We start from the raw sequence: 21,366 nt of genomic DNA on the forward strand, positions 1-21,366 counted from the left end.
GCCTTCTCAAATTCCTGTATTCATTAGTTTGATGACCGAAATCGGAATGGAAAGCACAATGTTTAGTCTGATCCCTCTGTTCGAGGGGTTGCCTAATTGGCAGTGGTGGATGAAACTTATCTTTGTTCTCCTGATACAGCCTCGCCAGGGTGACCTTCAGCGGAGTGATCAGCTCTTTCTCCCTGGACCTCTTTTCTGCCTTCCAGGAGGTCTGACGCTGCGGCTGAGCCTGCTTCTGCCTGATCTTTGCCTTGGACTTCTCCTCGGTCGACACGAGCGACGCTGTCCGAGCATTGGCTGCCTCCTCTTCTTCTAGGCGCACAAAGTCGTCGGCTCTTTCATTGAGTTCATCCATAGTCGTCCGCGTGTTCACTACCAGACTGGTATGGAACGGAGTGCCACGTGTCATGGCTAACTTGAAGGCTTGAACCGCTGTAGAAGGGTGGCATTCGATCACCATACTTTTAGTGAGATTAAACCTGGTGAGAAAAGCCTAGAGACGTTCATCTTTGTGCTGTCTCATTGTGAATAGGCTTGAGATGTCCTTTGGCGGACGCTTGTTCCCATAGTACTGACTTATGAACCGATCGCACAGATCTCGGAAGCTACCAATGGAGCTCTTAGGTAAGTTCTTGAACCAGCTGAGCGCCGGTCCAGCTAGGCTTGTAGGGAAACATTTGCACATTAAAACATCGTTTCCGTATTCAGGGCCATCTTCAACTGGATATGGTACACATGATCGATCGGATCGGTTGTTCCGTCAAACAGAATAAATGCTGGCATAGCAAACTTCCTTGGATGAGGGGCATTCAGGATCTCGTCAGTGAAGGGTGAATCAACCGTTCGAGCTGCGGATCGGAGCGCTTCATTCTCTCTTTGGCGCCCAGTGATAGCTCTGTGGGCGACGGTTCTGCTCTCCGAACCGCGATGAGTGACTGTAGCTATGGAAGGCCGGTAGGACGGATCGAACGACCGTTCCTCTAAGAGTTCTCTTTGCCAAGGCGACGCAACTTGGCGGCGATCAACCTCCATCACCTCCTCTCAGTTGAACCTTTCCCGATGTGGATCTAAGGTTATGGCTTCATTCTGTCTGATCTGCTCATGTCGCGGATCAACGTGAGTCGATCCTTCGTGATCCTCAACTGGACGAGCATTTGGCGGCAAATCACGGTGGAGAGCCGACTGACTGTTCTCGTCCTGCTTGCCTTGATGCGCGATATTAGATTGAACACCTCCTTCTCCGGCCGGAGGTGGACGCGAAACCGCGGGCATTTGCTGATGTTGCATTCCAGCTTTCAATTCTGCATTCTCTTTTTTGAGAGCTTCGATCAAGTTCATCAACTCCTCAAGCTTTGTTTGCTGGACCGCCTCCATCGGATTGGAGCTTTCACCTATCATTATTCCTGAACGGAGTAAAGGCATTAATCTCAAGTTCGCGAGTAGATCCGAGCTTCGTGAGTGGGAATTTTTCAGATCTGGTTTCGAATTCTCCGAATTATGCTCACAGTTGACGAGATCTGAATTGTCCGAATTCTAAATCCGTCAGATCCTGCCACAATCGAACAACTCGTTGTTGCGTAGATCTGAAGCCACTTCTGCCAAAGCTTCAGGAACTGAAATTCCTCCAGAGTAGGTCACAATCGCTCAGATCTGGATCCAACTCCCAAAGATCGAGTCTCGATCAACCGAATTGGTCTGAATCCACGCGATATTCCTCATTGATCAACCAAACTTCCATGCGTATTCCCACAGACGGCGCCAATTGAAGATACAAGAAATTCCTTCCCCCTTTCTCTCTCTAGAATTCCTGTATCTCAACCAAAAAGATCTCCCTTTTTCTTTACCTTACTTCTCCTATTTATAGAGATTTACAAATGTCGATGGACTGCTGGATCTAGGCCCGTTCCTCCATGAGTCCCGGTCCTCTTTGATGGGCTTATGCGCGTTCGGCCCATATGGCAGTGCCTTTCTATGGGCCTGACCCACCTGTATGGACTAAATGTCGCGTTTGCAAGTCATATCCGGCCCATGTCCTATCGGGCCTCCTCATGCTTCAAGAAATTTTTTTCAATAATTGTCCATGCAAGTAGGACAGAGGATCAACATGTTTGGTGGTGCATTATAAATTTATGAGTATTCTATGAGATCCCGCACCACAATCATATAAGTAATAATACTAATATTAATAGGTCAGTGGTCTAGCGGTACTAAACTTCTATTTCTTAAAAAGAGATTAGGGATTCAAATGTCAGTGGAGGCATATGTGTGTAAGTATCAACTAGGCAAAAAAAAATAATAATAATAATAAAAAATTAATAAATAAAATGCACCGTGGCAACCCATTAAAATCAATAACAAATACCCCCTATGTCCCATGTTAGTAGTCCCATTTGGCCCTTTGGGAAAATAGAACATTTTAAGGGGAGAATGCATTAATACATTGTCTTCTTTTAAATTTACCAAATTATCATTTCAAGTTTGTATATATACATAATAAAGTTGTAATTTTTTTGAAAGTTTCAATGGTAGTTATGAAAAAATGTTTTTTATTTTCTTTTATTTTTCAACTTGGACAGGTATTTTGGAACAACTTAATATATATAGCGGTGATCAACTGTTTCCTAGTGAGCAGGAAAACTATACTTACTTTTGATTGCAGGATCTAATCCTATGCTACTAGAATCTTTACACTGTTTTTAGGAAACTTATTTTATTTGAATTAACCAAATTACTATTAACTTAAAATGTCTATAATAGATAAATTCATAAAAGGAAAAAAAAAAACTAATACTTTGTTTGGTTTGTAACTATGAAAATAGTTTTCTGTTTTTGAAAAACAAAAAACAGGAAACTGTACAAAAAAAACTTTTGATTCAGTTTTCTGAAATTCAGTTATAAAAAAACATGTTTTTAAATAATAGTCTTTTATAATTATGTGAAAAACCTATCTTAATTTTCTTTCAAACAAGCTTTCATGATTTAGTGTGAGTATCTCCTACAATTGATTAATCTGTGAATTTCTTCGTCTCTCTTAAATATAAGAGTCCATCTATATCATATTTATAAAATAAAGAAAGTACCAAAAAAATTTGATAGATGAAACGTGCAGGAATATTGGAACTGAGAACCTTTTTCTTTTCTTTTTTATTAATCTAATTTTTTCTTCTAATTTCTTCATAGAATTAGTTGATATTTGCTTTACCGTTTGTGGGCAAATAATAAAGAAGAAGAAGAAGGTTTTGTTACTTAGCATTCTATTACCGCGAAGGACTGTTTTGGAATCACTAAGGGCAATTTTTTGTACCTCCAAACCTTATGTAGAAAAGTGTTCAGTTTTGATTATGAAAAGAATGGTACATTAATTTTTATAAAGTTCTTTAGCTGCAAATTAAGTTTTTATATTCAAACAGAGTCAGGTTGCCATTAAAGGCCATGATAGCTTTGCCTCAATAAACAGGCCAAACAGAAATATATAATTTGGCTAAAATCTTATACTTAAGAGAGATGAACAAATTCAGGATTAATCAATTGTAAAAGGAAATATCAAATCGTGGAAGGTTGTTTCAAATTTTTTTTTTTTTTGTTTTTATCATGGATTTGTCTATTATAATCATTTCACTTTAATAATAATTAATGATTTGTTCAAATAAAATAAGTTTCTTTAAATAGTACAAGATTCTATTAGCAGTAGTAATCTTTTAAGTAGTCGAAGATTTTTTTAATCGCTGTTAATATAACTTTCACTATCTCCTATCTCTCGTGTTTGGATCTCTACGTGGACCGAGAATTGAATCTTTGATTCCTTATTTCAGTTTTTAACTTTTTGTCTGACGTGTGCTTATTGTGTTTTATATAGAGAGACATAAATATCTCTAGTCCATGTTTATTTTTTTTGTCCTAGTTCTTTCTGTTCCATCTTTATTTATATAGATCATAACAGAATTTACAGTTCATTTTCTTTTTTGTCAGTTATATGATATAAACCCTCCTCGATTAAATTCGTATACATTTTTGCTTGAACTTTTAAAAAATAAAAATAATTAACCGTCAATTTAACTTGCAATGAAACAAGGAAGCATAATATTTTTGCAAATTTCAAGAACTTTGTTACATCCCTTTGATCTTAAATACATGAAAAGAGATTTAACAAATGAAAGTAAAAGGGAAGGGAAAGAAAATACAAGGCACAAGAAGAAAATAAAAAATAAAAAAAAAAGGAAGAAGAAAAAAAAAATTAAAAAAAAAAAAAAAAAATGCGCTGGACATTGATTCACCAAGGATTGGCACTTCCACATGAACTTAAAAGTTGTTCCAAGTAATCTGCACCCAAGTCCTCCAACACCACCACATTCTCTCTCTTCACCTCTCTCCCTTTACAACTTTTCTTGCTCGTAATTCTCTTCTTCCTCATGGAGTGTTTTCTCTTTAGGGCCACCACAGGTGAGCAACCAGTCTCCCAAGTGTCCTCCATGTCGCGAAGCGATTCCCGAACCCTCTCCGCCGGAAAATTAAGAATAGCAGCCGGACCGCGCATCGAAAAGGCAGCTTGATCATAAGCCAAAGCAGCAGCTTCCGCACTGTCAAATGTGCCCAGCCACACCCTTATCCCATTCCTAGTGGAATCCCTTATTTCGGCTGCAAATTTCCCCCAAGGCCGCCTCCGAACACCTCTGTATGATTTTTCCTTCTTGGGATTTTCTTCCGCTTTGGAGCAAACCTCGTGATCTTCCTTAATTCGATCCGTGGTCGAAATAGTTTCTGACGATGTTTGGGCAGCCTCTGCTAGTATATTGAAAAGAAGCATATCCTCAAAGTCATTTTCATTGAAAGGAAGGGAATTGATGAATTTCTGGTCATCGGAATAAAAAGATTCCGGTGACCCGAAAGAAGATTCCAATGAGAAATCAGAATTTGAGGAGTGGAATGCAGAGGAATTCATTTTGGTTTGAATGTTTTTGTGTATGGTAGAATATGTGACTCTGTTTTTAGTACTACTAGTCCCTGCTGGGGGTGAGTATGTAATGTCTAGACACTGCCTGCCTCCTTTAAATACCCAAAGAATGGAGTGTTTTAGAGGGAGGATTTGAATGTGATATTAAACATAGAAGGGATTATTTAATGGAAAAGATCAAAGTATACTGGGGGCAAAAATGGAAAACAGAGAGAAGAATGGGCAAAATTTTCTTTGTTTTGGCATTATCTTATTTTTAATATATATAATTATTTTCAAGGATATTTGGGCACATGCGTCAAATGTTGATAGGCGACCAGGTCAGACAGACAATTTCTTTGACGTCTCAGCATCACTGGGACCTTGTCCACCTGGCATCCACTTGGCAAGAGATGATGGTGTGAAATGTTTGTGTAACCATTTTTTTTTTTTGTTTTTTTTACTCAAGTGTTTGTGAAACCATTAGTATTATTATTATTATTTTTTTCTCAAATGTTTGTGTAACCATTTGAGCTTTATAAGATATAGATTCACTACATTTTTACATATAAACTTGTCTATCCGTCAATTTTAAAGTTTTTTTTGTGATTGTTTCGTCAAATCTTAATATATGTATTTATCTTAACAATTGTCATAATAGATAACAAAATTGATCGAGACTTTCAATTTTTATTCTGTTGTGTTGGTAGAAATATTTCAAATTTGGATTATTGTCACAATTTACAACTTTCTCTTCACGAGAAATGAAAGTTTGATATGTCAAGATCATACGGAATATTCAAACGATACTCTTTTTTCTTAAGACTTTCCAATCTCATTTTTTCTTCTTGAACAACTTTTCTCTCATATTTAACATTATAGTATTTATTTTAACACAAGTTTTCGATGGGTCAATTATGTATGAATTTGCTTCCTTTCTTCTTCTACTTGCTAGTGGAAATTTCAGATGAATTTTTTCTATTTTTTACAATTTTTGTTTGTCCCATATTAAAATTGGAGAGACAGGAGATAACCTTGAAGGAACATCTTACCTAAGAAAATTTTTGACTAAAAATGTTTAAAATTATTTGGTAATAAATCCTGAAATTGTTTCTAGAAAAGTCATAGCACGTGACACTATGCAGCAAGACTTGAAACTATTTTAATTTCTTCAATATTTCTAAACAATGGGGGCGGTTAACGCTTCAATATAATATTCTTGCGTATGCCTTACAAGGCAATTAGGTCGGTCCATAGGTTGCTCATGCCATACAATCTTATATAATGCCAAAAAATATATAAATAAATTGTATCACACTACAAATTATTTTTTTTATTTTAACACAATTATTACAATAAATTCTTCTTCAAAATGGAGTATATAGCATGGTTCGCCGCATCGGTCAATACGCGATGTATCGTTCGGTTCGTAACCCTTTTTCAATAGTCCGATACTGTTATTCACATTTATGAACCATTCGATTCAATCGATTTACACCAATATTTGTTTGAGTCTGATCGCGACCGTTACTGAGATAGATAATGCGATTGCCAACCATAAAACATAGTTAGGTAAATATTTATATACATACAAATATATCTCAAATCCTTCACCTCTCCTTCTAAAAACCAAACATCATGCAACTATTGACAACATTAATTACTGATTATAGAAATTTAAGGTAGTGTGATTCACGTAACCTCACAATTATGACTTTTATCTAATCAAATTCTTATCGGAAATTAAACCCGCCAACCTATTAATACTTGAAAATAGTTGGTTTGAAGTGTCTAAATACAGGCCCTCATAAATATTCAAAATCAACACACATACTGTTAAGCATTTGAAATTGAAAGTCCTCCAAACAAGTGGATATTATATTTTGACAGTGATATCTCATTCAATCATCAGTCCCCCACTTGATAGATTTTGAAATTCCAGATTTTCAAGTGAAATTTCTAGGAAAGTCCCATTTTTAGTAAGTTAACTTTTCTTAGCATCTCTCATGACATAAGACAAACAAATTAATATATATATATTATTATCAGATTTTATTTCATTTTATTTATTTATTTATTTATTTTATTTTTTATTTTTGTAATTTAGAGCTAGACAAGTAGCATCTTTCTTCTTTATTCTTGGAAGACTGCTAAGCTAAATTAATCGACTCTAAACTTCCAGGCCATTACTATATCTCCTACAGGGGAACAACAATGTTGCTCCTCTATGATTCGTGCTAATTGAGATTTTTAAATTTAATTTCTTACTAGAACTATCAGGAGATGTCTATTATTAAAATATTTTACCGGAATAATTTAATTCACCCTTTAAAATAGTAGACCTTCTCTAAAAATTTTAAAAATAACGCTGACTTCACTGTTAGTGTTGTTAATTTACCAAAGACATAAAATGATAATTATACTCATTGGACTTTTACCATTTCAATATATGGACAAAAATGTTTTTTCAATGGACAAAATTGAACTTAAAATTTTTTATTTCTTGCATGATAGTAGACAACACCAATGAATTTTACTCTTACTAGAACTACAAAGGAAAATCGTGTTATTCGGAATAAAGAACAAATGAGGCGTCTATTATTTATTCCCTCCGTTTCAAAATATGTGTTTATCTTAGGAACTATGACTAGATAGATACCTATTTTTTGTGAGTTACAATTGAACACCTATTTTAAAAAAGATGAATAAATATTTTACATGATAAATCAATAAAATTTACCCTTTAGAATATTTAATCATTAAAAAAACTGTTTTAACATAATGGCATAGGCATGGAATATGGGGGGTGGGGGGATTATACAAGATATTATTTGAATAATAAAATTTTTAACGGGAGGAAACCTATTGTATTTTACTATAACTTCAACTATGCATAAATAAAGGAATGTCTCTTTGATATGCTGTATATGTTATCGTTTGTCTTGTATTTTCATTAATACTAAAATACTTTATTAAATTCTGCTCCCCTTATTTAAAATTTTTAGATATTTTTCACACAAAATATGAAGAAAAAAAATTATCATAACCTACCATTTAATGAATATTGTACCAAACATCTATACAAAAAATTAGTTTATTTTTTATTTTACATATTCTGTTTTTTTCCGGAAAGTATTAGTTAAATATTTTGCTCCATGTAGCTTCTTTTGTTTGTGTGTGTGTGTGTGTGTGTGTTTTTTTTTTTTAATTGATGATGATAGATTTAAAATTAATGGAGAAAAGTTTAATGGACCATGATGGCTATCCCATTGTTTCCCTATTTCATCCATTTATTCTCAATTTATATATATATATATATATATATATATATATATATACTTCCTTTATCTTTTTATTTTTTAAATTAAAAAAAAAACTACATGCACATAGTTGTTGTTATTTGAAAAAAATTAAATTATCACACGAATGCTCTTAACATGAGCCATTTTTGTAAACTCAACTCTCCAACCAAATCTATCCGTAAAACTTACGGTAGGAACATCCCTGACCCACCTTCATTTTTTCCTAGTTACCCCCCTAACCCACCTTTCGAAAAAACCCCTGACCCAAGCTTTCGCTAATAAATACTCCCTTCGTCCCAGTTTAAGTGTCGTTATTGGGAACTGTACGACACTTAAACTGGGACGGAGGGTGTAAGTGAGTAAGTAGTAAAGCACTAAATAATGATCTTATTCTAAGTCACATAATGCGGAAACGATAGCGAATTCGAGAACAGGAGCGTGAAAACTGTATAATTAAGTTATAAGCAGTGAAAATTTGAGCTCGTGCGTAGTGTGAGAGTAGGAACGCGCTCGAAACGTAAGAACAATATCTGTTGAGAATGATTGTGTGACTTAGATCCTACTCATTCAGTTTTAAAATATTTGTTCATTTTAAAAACTGTAACAAGTATTTTAAGACAATGAAATAATAAAAACAAAAATAAAAATGAAACTATGTAGTCACACTTATAAACTTTTGTCTTTTGTGTTTTTTTCTCCTTTAAAATGGTTGTAGAATTTTGTTACCGGACTTGCTTTCAACTATTTTTTCACTTATATATATATATATAACGAGGAGAAGTTTATTACGAGGACATTCTAAGGATGCTTAACTAAGCTCTAATCCTAATGATCAAAAGCTAAAAGGGCCAGTAACTTCTCCCACCTTTTTCTATGAATGAGCTTCTTTTTTCTCTTTTCTAACTCATATCTAGTAATTTTCAAACCGTTCTAGTAATTTTCAAACCGTCATGTCCTATGTTTTTGATTGTCACAGTATATAAGACCCTCCGAAAAAGTGAATCTTATTAAGAAGGAAATTGAAAACCTTAAAATCCACGAAACTTGCAGAGAAGGTAAAATTCTGCCAAAAAGGACCTACTACTAGGTAATCACCTTTAAGAATCGCGATAAAAAAATTGTACATAAGATTTTGAACACTAAAAGTTAAGTATTGAATTTTTTTAATATTAATTATAAATAAATATATTTTTTAATATTTTTTACTTTTAACATCAAATGAAAAGTACAGCATTTTCTATTCATCACTTAAAATTTTATGTTTTTTTAAAGTGATAAATCTATTATGTTATTAAATAATTGTCTAGTCGTGCTTGAACCCCTCTCCTCTTTCTTAGGAACTTCAAATCATTATCAAACATATTTCATAAGTGATGAATCCATTCAAAACTAAGTACATCATCAACCTGCCAAAAATCAACATAATTAAAATTATGGTTCGCAGTATCGGTCACAGTCACGGTGTAATGAATTCGAACAAAGTTTGTGTATCGAACTTGAAAAAGGGTCGTGCATTGAACAATATGACGAACCATGATTAGAATTTAGTTTGACCTAAAACAAAAATCATAAAAAAGAAATACGAAATTTAAAATCTCGATGAAAAAAAGTGTTTGTTGTGATTAATCTTAGTATCAACTATGTAATAACTTCTTATTAAACAAGACATTTAAGATTAGCCCAAACTACTATAATTTTCATGAAAAATGTGAAACGGTCCATATAACTCCAAGATTCCTTGCGTTTTCTTAGTGTCTTTTTCCTTGGCGGTTAACATAAGCACCACCATCACCGCCGCTAAGAAATAAATAAAATATTGGAAGCAAGAATGGAAGGGGAGTGAGTGAGTGAGTCACTGTATTGTGGCTAAGCGGTTAGGCAAGCTATGATGCTTACAGATTCAGAGAACATAGTCCATTCCTGATATTTTCCCACGTTTCTCTCAACCATCTATCACTTTCTCTCCATCCTGGCGTCTTAATGTTAATGCCCACTCCACTAATTCTGTCACACAATCACTCTAAATCTCCACACACACCACCGTGTTATTCTTGATATTTAGATAAATAATATAAGAATAGGATTTTGTTAAAATAGGTAACTAATTACCTATTAATTAATTTTAAATTAAGAAATAAATAATTCAATCCTACAGCTGTATTATAAGAAATAAAATCTCAACACTCTCTCTCAAGTTGGTGCATAGCTTGTCTAAAAATTTTAAAAACACTTGATTTGAGACTGTTTTGGTGAGAATGTCAACTAGTTGATCTTCAAATTGAATTTTAGGTAACTCTACAATTTTTCTACCCAACTTCTCCTTAATGAAGAATATGTCATTTTTGACATGCTTTCGTACGATTATGTTGAACTGGATTATGGGCAATATCGCATGCTGTTTTATTGTCACAATATAGTCGAATAGGTTGCCCAAGTAGATAACCCAAATCACGTAAGAGAAATTTTAACCACAATGTTTCACAAAGTTTCTCAATAGTTATATAATGCAGCTTCCACCATATTATATACTAGTTCAATTTTAAAATTATTTCCTACTATAGTATTATTAAATCAATTAGTATACTGAAATTCTTTGTAATTTTGATAATAGTGTATATATACCATATATCAAATTGTGCTAACCTCTATTTGCTATCAAAAAGTTGCAAAATACCCTCCTCTGTTAAGTTTTGTGCAAACAAAAACTCCAATTTTCCAATAGTTGCAAAGTATCCGAAATTGAAATTTTGGATGTTATAGTAATCGAATGCAACGCAAGTGACACATGAGTTAATTGTTTTGACAAAAACATCCTCACAAGTCCTTTTTACATTTTACAGTTGATTTTAGAAATGAGAATTTGAGGGTATGATGCATGCCCATTTTACATGCTACAATTGATTTACACTTGTCCATTGCACCCAACTAAGAGTATTTATTGTCATAAAAATGGTATATATAAGTATTTTGCAACTTTTTGATAACCTTATTGCAATTTGACCTATATATATATATATATATATATATATATATATACACACACACACACTAGATATGGCGTGGAGGAGATCAACTATAGGCTAAAAATAATCCCTATATATGGTAGATTCTAGCTGGACATAAAATAAAGGATTATATAATCGTCATACTAATTTAATTTGATTCAAATTGTTGACAAAATGCCAAGATTTTGAATCTTCTAGAAACGCGAATGAGAATCAAGAATGATGTTTTCAGAATAAATCTCTTAGAAGAATATATTTATACACACTTGCGCACATTCATGCATCTATGAAACTTTTTTGGAAGTCCCAAGTGCCAACTCAAGTATCATTTGTTTATTTATATATTCTTTTAAATAAATGTTTGTGATTTCTAATTTTTTAATAATACATGTACTTCATTTCGTAAAGGTAAACAACATTTTCTTTTCTTTTTTGAATATGTTCTTTATTCATGTCTTTCATGACCAAGGGAATTACTGAATCTCTTTCCCTCTGTTTAAGTATCTTTTACTCTGAAAGTTAAAAACTTAAAATACATTCATTAGATTTAGATAACATAGATTCTTAGGGTGAATTGCATAAAATTCCCTGGCAGAAAAACTTACCTTATAAATATTTTTGACAAAAAATTCTCCTCAATTATTCTAAGGGAGTATTTTTAACTGATATCCGTTTAAGTGGTTGCCCGAGGGAATTTTTTGGATGAAATTATCTCTTCAGACCATTTATTTATTTATTTTCTCTTTCGTTCCACGTCAAGCAAATCTTCTCATTCCTTCAAACATAAAGCTAACAGCAGATCGAAAAACCCAATTGTTGAAAATTTATCTTTCAACACTGCTTGAACAACATGATATAACATATATAAACAATAGTTGAGGCTCAAAGAATACTTAATTATATTCACTTAATTTATGACTTATTTTTATTTATTTACTTTTATTATTAGTTTTTTGTTTTTTTTGTCATGATTTCATCCATGTAATTGAACAAATCATTTGCATGTAAAAAATGTTATGTTTTCTTTGGTCTCTTACCATCTTAATAATAAGATATATATATCATCTTAATAATAAGAGTGAGTAAACTTTCTAGAAATTAACTCTTATCCTTCGTCCACATGGAATGTAATTTTCGAGTAGTAGATGGTGGAATCAAAACAATTTTTAAGTATTAGGTAGTAGAATCAAAACAATATATGATGAGATGATAAATGCATTTATCTCAAACTAAATGATTTAAATTTCCTTTATAATTAGATTCTTGTGTGAATTGAATAGAGAGCAATGATATCCTTTCACATTAAAAGCGTTCATATTTTTAGGTCTTTAACTTAGTACATCAACTATAAGAATTTTTTTTTTTTACACAAAAATCAGATTTGGAAAAAAAAAATTAAATTATGTTTTCTTTTTAATTGCCAATTTTAGTTCACTTACCTTGCAGTAGTATGATTCAATTAGGAAAGAAAGAATTTGGACTAAGGAAACATGATAAATTATTAATTGTTATAATGGCTGTTAAAGATCAAGTGCACTGAAGTAATTCTTGAGCTGTTTAATTTTTCCATCTTCTAATCCAATGCCATGATAGATTTTCTATCTCCTGTGCAATTGTACTCAATTTTATTTTATTAATTTTACATAGCTTAAATATGATTTTATTGGCTTTCCATTATTTGTTTTTTTGGGAATTGTTCTTTGTTGGTTCACGTACAAAAGAGAGAAAAATAATAATAAATTGTCTGAAGAATAATCTATTAAGGGGTAATTTCATTCGAAAAATTCCCTCAAACAATCATTTAAACGAATATCAATTAAAAACAGCTATGGGATAGTTGAGGGGAGTTTTTTTTTGGGCCAAAATTTATAAGGGGATTTTTCGCAACTAATTAATAGTCTAAAGGAATTTTTTGCAATTCACCCTAGATTCTATTGTTTCTTTTGTATTATCATTATGCATTATTGAAAACAATTTAATTTATCAAGGTAGGTCGAGATTTGAGACATAAGTTTTCATAAAAATAAAAATAATTATTTGTATGAGTGAATTTCCGAACGAATATTTTTTTGACATAAAATGTGCTTAAACTTTTTGGGCCTAAAGTGTTGTATGGGAAATCGAATTTGGTTTAGATGGCCCCAAGATGAAACAACAATGAATTCGGTAGAAACTCTTTTTGACCTTTTTCTTTTCAAAAGTCCAACTAAAGTTGGAATATACTCTAAAATATTCTGTTACATAGTTTAAACTTTAAACTTATAATTTCTTCCAGATTGATTATATTGAAAGAATATCTGAAAAAAGGGCAATGGTATATAAATATATATACACACAAATATATAGATAGGGAGATCAAAAGATAAAGTTTGATATTGGGGATGTAACGGGTGCATGAATCTGCACACTTTATAGGACTAGGGTTAGAAATATAAAAATATAGGATGAAGAGTGAGATAATTAAAACACATTTCCCAGTTGTGGATTGGAGTATATCTAAAAGTGGTCAAACCATGGTGCACACTTGTTACTAAGTAAGAAGTAAGCAGTCAGTTGTTAGGCCATTTGGGTAACGGTGACTTGGATCAGCCTCAATTCACATTATAAAGATGCCCCAGGAACATGTTTCAGTACTCATTAGAAAATTGGACCATTTTTTGTTTTTTCACTTTCATGGTTAGGCTCAATGTATATATATAATATATGCGATGTCCGAATACACTTGTCCAACACCTGGAAAGGCTATGATTCTTTTTAGCATATTTGACGACAATGACAACTTGCTAATCAGTTGAACAAGAATATATGATTTGTAATTAATACTAGAATGACAAGTAAACATGATTTGCCCATTATATATATATATATATATATATATATATTATCATGATTTGCCCATTAAATAAATATAAATAATATTGTTGGCATCATTAATCTCGGAGTTTAGTAAATGTTCAATGCATTGTAAAAACAATGATGGTGATGGTGCACATTCGGAACATCTTGGTCCCATTTGTCATCAAAATTTACCCTAGTTTATCACATAAGTTAATCCTTGTCATCCAATTTTAATTCTCCAACTTTTATTTATTTATTTTTATATTAATTAACATAAAATCAGGTGTATTTGAGAAGGTGGCATTTTATTTATTTATTTTATGAGAGAAGCAGTTCAATTTTGATTAATCGTTTGTTCCAATTTGAGCCAAACTTGAAGATGGTGCGGGAGGTGACATATTGCTCACTTTTTTATAATTATCATGACAAACAAGAAAAAGCCCAAACTTGGTTCGTTTGGGCAAGCCCAGTTGGCTCAAATTTACACGTACCTTTAAAAATAAATGGGCTTTCTGGCCCACCTTCTCGAGAAAGTCCCGAATCCATATTTAGAACCCTGTTTGGTCCCAAATTTAAATTTTTTGGTCCATAAATCACTCTCTTGACACCTATTTTGTCCAATTTTAAGGAGGAGGATAAAAAAACTACTCCCTCCTTCTCAATTTTATTGTCCTATCTATCCTTTTCGGGATGTCCCAAAAGACTTTGTCCACTTGAAAATTCAAATAATACATTTCACTTTCTTTTTCTTTTTCTTTTTTGTAAAATATCCTTAAAATTTAAAAAAAAATTCAAACTTGATTATCTCAGCCATATGATGGCTTAATTCTCTATTGTTAATGCTTATTAGGTACTGGTGCATGATTATTATCATACTTATGTAATGAATAATACGACTACTTTTCTGTCTAATTTCTGTTTAAACCAGATTCAATTATGGGTCGTCCAAAAGTCGCGTTGGAATGTTTAGCCCGCTTTTTGCATTAAATTGCTACACAGGGTATCGTTTCCAGTAAATCGTTGACAGACGAGTAATAGAATCTCTCTTAAGCAGAATGACGACAGAATAGTAACTTACTATTCATTATATAATATTATAATATTTATACTATGCAGACCTTAAAGCATTAACAATATTTAACAGACATGTTAAAACCATCTTCCTCCTCTTTAGGAATACAGGAAAACCAGGATTCAAAACTGGTAAAGAATACTAAATTAGTGGAATGGACCAATGTTTAAAATAAATTGAACAGATGGACTATTCCTCTAGTAAGTGCTAAGAGCATTTACAAAATCGGAATGCTTAATCTCACTGATCTATGGACTGTCAAAACCATGGAACAGACTATGCAATTAAGCACTCAAGACACAATAATTAGATTGTTGTCTTCCCGTGACCTTCAGAGGCACATGCACAAATATAAGTACATCCATATAGGTTTAATTCAAATTGCTTTTAAACCTTTAACCTTGCTAGGTATGGATGCTTGTATTCAAGCAACCCTTCGGGATGCTCGATGCCTGAAATTTCACCCTTCTATGATGGGTGCATTGGAAACCAGTCTATGTCATGGACCGGTTTATTTTAATGTCTATCCTAGTCTGAATTTATCTTTAACAGATAAAAATATCCATGAAGCAGTTAGTCTTCGTGTTCAGACCTATGGGTATGATTATTTACCTGGATCGGAAGTGATAAGTGTTATTTATCGCATCCATTACAAAGTACTTGATACTTTGTGTCCAAATGCCATACGCAAAGACTCTAAAGGAGTAACCGCGTTATGGGATACCAATATGTTCACATCAAATGTTGCCACAAAAAGGATGATTCCTTGGAGTGAAATAACATTTCCTGAACATTGGACAATTTCTAATGCAGTACCAGCCAAGCCCATTGCTAATCATAGCTTGGACTGTGTTATTCAGGACCAGGATGGTGATGTTTTTCTGAATTTCAGAAAATCATTAGATCTACCCAGATCTACATCATCTAAAGGAAGTCATCTTCCTTATCATGTTTCTTGTCCTCCTTCTCGCCATTCGATATCGTCGGATTACAGAAAGGAAGATCTCCCTGAAGTAGTTGGTTCCAATCACCTCAAGCTGAAAGGAATACAGCAATCTCAGAATCAAATTTCAAGAGGAGTCTACGAGAAAGTACCAATAGGTATGTCTCGTCGCCAATTTGGAATTGAATTCAGCCCAACTCCATCAGAAATGGGAATCGGAAATGAATCTGTCAAGGATCAATTTGATGATCCTACAGACATAAATGACCCTCATGAATATTAGTTTTAATGGATTTTGTCCCAGATAGAATTGCCATTAATACTGAATTTCAACAGGATCAATATAAAGAATTCAGAAATTGGTATTTTAAAGCTTTTGACCAAAATCAATTACAGCTTTTTAAAACTCAATTTTATGACTTTCTATAAGAACGCAAAATAGTTATACCTTTTGTTTCTTGATTTTTTATGACAAATCATTCTCTTGTTAATATAAATATATTGGATGATTTTCTCAAACCATGGACTACATATGAAGATAAGGTTTATCACTCTGTCCATCCTCCCACTGAACATTTAATTCTGAAAAGAATTGACCCTGACAGTGGTGCAAAAGTGGAAACCAAGGCTTATAGCCAACCTAAAATAATTGATCAGTCCTGTAATGCTACTAAAAAAGACATTCTTCATATTTACAGGCAGAACAATTATACTAATGTTTGTATGCAAACGATAGGGTCTCAGCTTGGGAGAATTGAAACAGGAATAGACACGGTATTAAATACAATTAATACTAAGTGTATTACTGTTCAGTCTTCTCCTCCAGAAGCTTCCTTATCCAAAGCATTGGTCAAACCTGCAATTGAAGTTAAAGGCTTCAATCTTACACATCCTAAGAAGAATGAAGAATTTCTTACTCTTCTTACTCAGAAAATTCCAGGACTTAAAATTCAGACTTTATCTCATGATGAATCTGAAATAGGTTCTGATTCTGATGTCTTACCTCATATTGAGGTTTTTCAAACTGATTTTACTCAGATACCTGAGTTAAACAGAATTGTCTATGATAAGAATATCCACTCCAATACAGCATCTGCTCCGAGTAGATATTATTATCCCAGACCCACACCGTAAGATATCTTGTATGAAGAAGATTATTTTCATACACAGAGATCTTTTCATGGTAAGACCATTTATGAATGGAACATAGATGGGAAATCTGATTATCAGATTTATGAGGTTATTCATCAGATGTTGATGTATAGCCAAGTCTGTAAAATCAACAACAATACTGACCCAACCATTGCTAAATTTGTCGTTCCTGGTTTTACAGGAATCCTTAAAGGATGGTGGAATAATGTTCTCACTGACATTCAGAAAGCTGAAATCTTTTCTGCTACCAAAATAGTTAAAGATGAAGTAACTCAACAACCAGGACCTGCTCCAGATGCGGTTAACACCCTCATCACCACTATTATCCAACATTTTGTTGGCCCAGAAGGCGCTAATAGTGAAAGGAGTCGTGAACTTCTACAGAATTTAAGATGTCCATCTTTAACTCATTTCCGGTGGTATAAAGATGTATTCTTGGCAAAGGTTTTCCAGCTTAATGATGCAAATCATGAGCACTGGAAAGCAAAGTTTGTGGATGGTTTACCAACCTTCTTTGCTGAAAGAATCAGGAAAAAGCTTAGAGATATGAATAATGGTATCTCTATCCCTTACAGAAACTATACCTATGGTGGATTAGTCAATATTGTAATCCAGGAAGGTCTAGCTCTCTGTAATGATCTGAAGTTACAATCCCAGTTAAAAGCACAAAGATTAACTGGTAGAAAGGAAGTGGGTGAATTTTGTGATCAATTTGCCTACCAGACTCCCTTATCTTATCATAAACCTAGGAAAATAAATAAGGTTGAAAAGCCTTATAAAAGGAAGTATTCCAAAAGAAAGAATTATTCAAAGGAAAAGGATAATTCTCGACAGTATACTAAGCCTAAAAGGAAATATATTCCTAAAGCAAAGGGTAAAGGAAAGCCCAAAGCTGAGGCTAAATGTTTCAAATGTGGACGCATAGGCCATTATGCAAACAAGTGCAGAACTAAGGAGAAACTCAGTAGTCTTCACATCGAAGATGAACTAAGACTTCAATTAAATAAATTGTTACTTAATACTAGTTCTTCTGAATCAGAGTCATCAGCTGATTATGGGGACGTTGTTATGGAATTACAGTCTTCTTCTTCCTCTGAAGCAGAAGATAGAAATCCTAAATGTTCTTGTAATCCCTCTCATGATGATTATTATAAAGCAATTGTTGAAATGAATGGGTTAAGCTTAAATGTTTTAACTTCGACTCAACAATCTTTATTGGATCTTATAGATCATATCCAGGATCCTCAAATCAAGATGAAAGTCTTTGAAATAGGTTCTGCTCTGGCACGATCTAATGAGGATACTGATAATCCAAATTTTCTGAGAGCAGAAAATTATTACAGCATGAAAGAAGTTCTAAGCAGATTAGAACACCAAGGACAAAATTCTCGTCCTACTAATCTCCCTGATCTCATAATGGAGATTAATCTTTTAAAGAAGAAATTCGTCAGTTAAAGTCTTGTCAAACTAAGATGGAACTGGAAATTACTCTTTTAAAAGCAAAATCTGTAACTGAAACTTCATCATCCCAGATTGAAGTTCCTCAATCCGAAAGCACTAATTATCTTCAACTCTTGAATCAAGTTACTTACCAAAAATGGTATATATCTATCAATTTGGTAATTAATCAAGAGTACACCATCACTAATGCTATTGCCTTAGTTGATAGTGGTGCAGATATGAACTGTATACAGGAAGGATTGGTTCCAACTCAATATTTTGAGAAAACCACTCAAAGTCTTACCAATGCAAGTGGTGGTAAGATGCAGATTAAGTATAAACTTAATCATGTTTTCATCTGTAAAGAAGGTATTTGTTTACCATCTACTTTCTTACTCATCAGAAATATGGCACAACAAGTTATTTTGGGCACTCCCTTTTTAGCTTTGATCATGCCAATTGAGAAAATTGATTCTCAGGGAATATGCTCTATTTTACATGGCCAGTCAATTACTTTTCAATTTTTGACCCCACCAATAAATAAGCATATCAATGCTCTTAAAGATAACATTATCTTTAAGGAAAAGCAACTGAATTATTTGCAAAAGGAGGTATCCTCCTTAGCAATTACTCAAAGATTGGTACAACCCACTGAGCAACAGAAAATTGAGTCAATACGACAAAACTTTCTAAATGAAATCTGTAGTGAAATTCCTAATGCTTTTTGGGCCCGAAAGAAGCATATTGTTTCTTTACCCTATGAAAAAGGATTTACCGATCTCATGATTCCTTCTAAAATTAGTCCCAACCACATGAAAGCTGACTATATGGAATTATGCAAAACTGAAATCAGCTCTTTAATGGCAAAGAAGCTTGTCACTGACAGCCACTCCCCATGGAATTGCAGAGCTTTTTATGTCAATAAAAATGCTGAAAAAGAAAGAGGAATTCCTCGATTGGTTATTGATTATCGACCACTCAATCTTGCTTTGAGTTGGATCCGATATCCAATTCCCAACATCAAAGATCTTTTAAATAGATTACAATCTGCTGTAATATTTTCTAAATTTGATCTTAAGTCTGGATATTACCAGGTACAGATTGCAGAAGAGGACAGATACAAAACAGCCTTTTGTGTATCTTTTGGACAGTATGAATGGACAGTAATGCCATTTGGATTAAAAAATGCCCTTTTAGAATTTCAACATATTTTGAATGACATATTTAATCCTTATACTGAATTTTCTATTGTTTATATTGATGATATTCTCATATTTTCAAAATCAATAGATCAACATTATAAACATTTGAAAATTTTCAAAGATGTTATTTACCGAAGCGGTTTAGTAGTTTCAGCTCCTAAACTAAAAATGTTTTTAACTAAGGTCAGATTTCTTGGTCATGAAATTTGTAATGGAAAAATTAGATCTATTGATCGCAGTATTGAGTTTGCTTCTAAATTTCCAGATGAAATTAAAGATAAAACTCAACTTCAGAGATTTCTTGGTAGTTTGAATTATATTCGAAATCACTACAGAGATCTTACACAAGATACAGCAATTTTGTACACCAGGTTAAGGAAATCTCCTTCCCCATGGACTTTGGAACACACCAAGGCAGTCCAGAAGATTAAACTCAGAGCAAAACAAATTCCTTGCTTAGCTCTAGCCAATTCTTCATGGTTCAAAATTGTGGAAACAGATGCATCCAATATTGGATATGGTGGTATTCTTAAACAGAATAATCCAAATACAGGAACAGAGGAGCTTGTTCGCTTCACTTCAGGAACTTGGAAAAATGCACAATTAAATTATTCAACCATCAAAAAAGAAATTCTTTCTTTGGTTAAATGCATTTATAAATTCCAAGATGATTTAATCAATCAGAAATTCTTGTTACGAATTGATTGTAGTGCTGCTAAACAAGTACTGGAAAAAGATGTAAAGAATTTAGTTTCCAAACAGATATTTGCTGGTTGGCAAGCTGATTTATCTGCTTTTGATTTTTCTATTGAATATATTAAAGGCAGTTCTAATTCTTTACCTGATTTTCTAACTCGTGAATTTTTGCAGGGTTCATGAATCAGCCCCCCCATGGGCAGGGCCGGGGTAATACTGCAAAGGCTCGTGGCAAAAACAAGGCTAAGGCCAAAGTGGTTATACCACTAAATGATGATCAATTTCCATATTTGGATCATGTTGCTGATCTACTCAACACACCTTCTAAAGGCAGTAGCAGTACACAACAGAAACAACAGAAACCAACCATGAAAGAGGTTCTTGAACAAGAAACTCCATGGATACCTAATCAAAGGTACATTCAGACAGTATTGGTACTGGATTCTCAGGATGAGCAATGGATGCCAGATCCTTGGGAAGTTAAATTCAGATATTTCCAGACACAACAATATGCTGCACCGGATGGTCGCCATAGATATATCTATGAAGCCATTCTTACTGAAACTTCCTCTGTGGAAATCAACCACACGAAGCAATTTCCGAATTCTAAAGATAGTCCTCTTACTTATAGTAAAGCTATCTTTAAAAGGCTTATACGGCCTAGTGACTGGGGATTAAATCCTAATTTGCCAAGGAAAATATCCTATGGTCATAGTTACAATTATTGGGATTATATCTCAGCATGGACATATTCGTTCTTTTATCAAAATCCGAAGCATAAGCATT

The 21,366-nt window shown here is 33.3% G+C and overlaps 1 protein-coding gene across 1 annotated transcript; it reads right to left on the bottom strand.

Annotated features, from left to right (window-relative positions):
• Window positions 1-3,898: 3,898 nt before the first annotated feature.
• On the bottom strand, window positions 3,899-5,050 carry LOC132275001 (ethylene-response factor C3-like). Its single transcript, XM_059776384.1, has one exon. It carries the CDS (start codon window positions 4,937-4,939, stop codon window positions 4,271-4,273), a length of 669 nt encoding a protein of 222 aa, XP_059632367.1. The 5' UTR covers window positions 4,940-5,050; the 3' UTR covers window positions 3,899-4,270.
• Window positions 5,051-21,366: the final 16,316 nt, after the last annotated feature.

The sequence above is a fragment of the Cornus florida genome, unplaced genomic scaffold (assembly GCF_030987335.1).
Source record: "Cornus florida cultivar Cherokee Brave unplaced genomic scaffold, ASM3098733v1 CherokeeBrave_3.0.0_Hap2_Chr09, whole genome shotgun sequence".
Classification (NCBI taxonomy): Eukaryota; Viridiplantae; Streptophyta; class Magnoliopsida; order Cornales; family Cornaceae; genus Cornus; species Cornus florida.

What these genes read in the sequence shown, in the direction of transcription:
- LOC132275001 (XM_059776384.1), bottom strand. Translation starts at nt 4,939, where the DNA reads ATGAATTCCTCTGCATTCCACTCCTCAAATTCTGATTTCTCATTGGAA.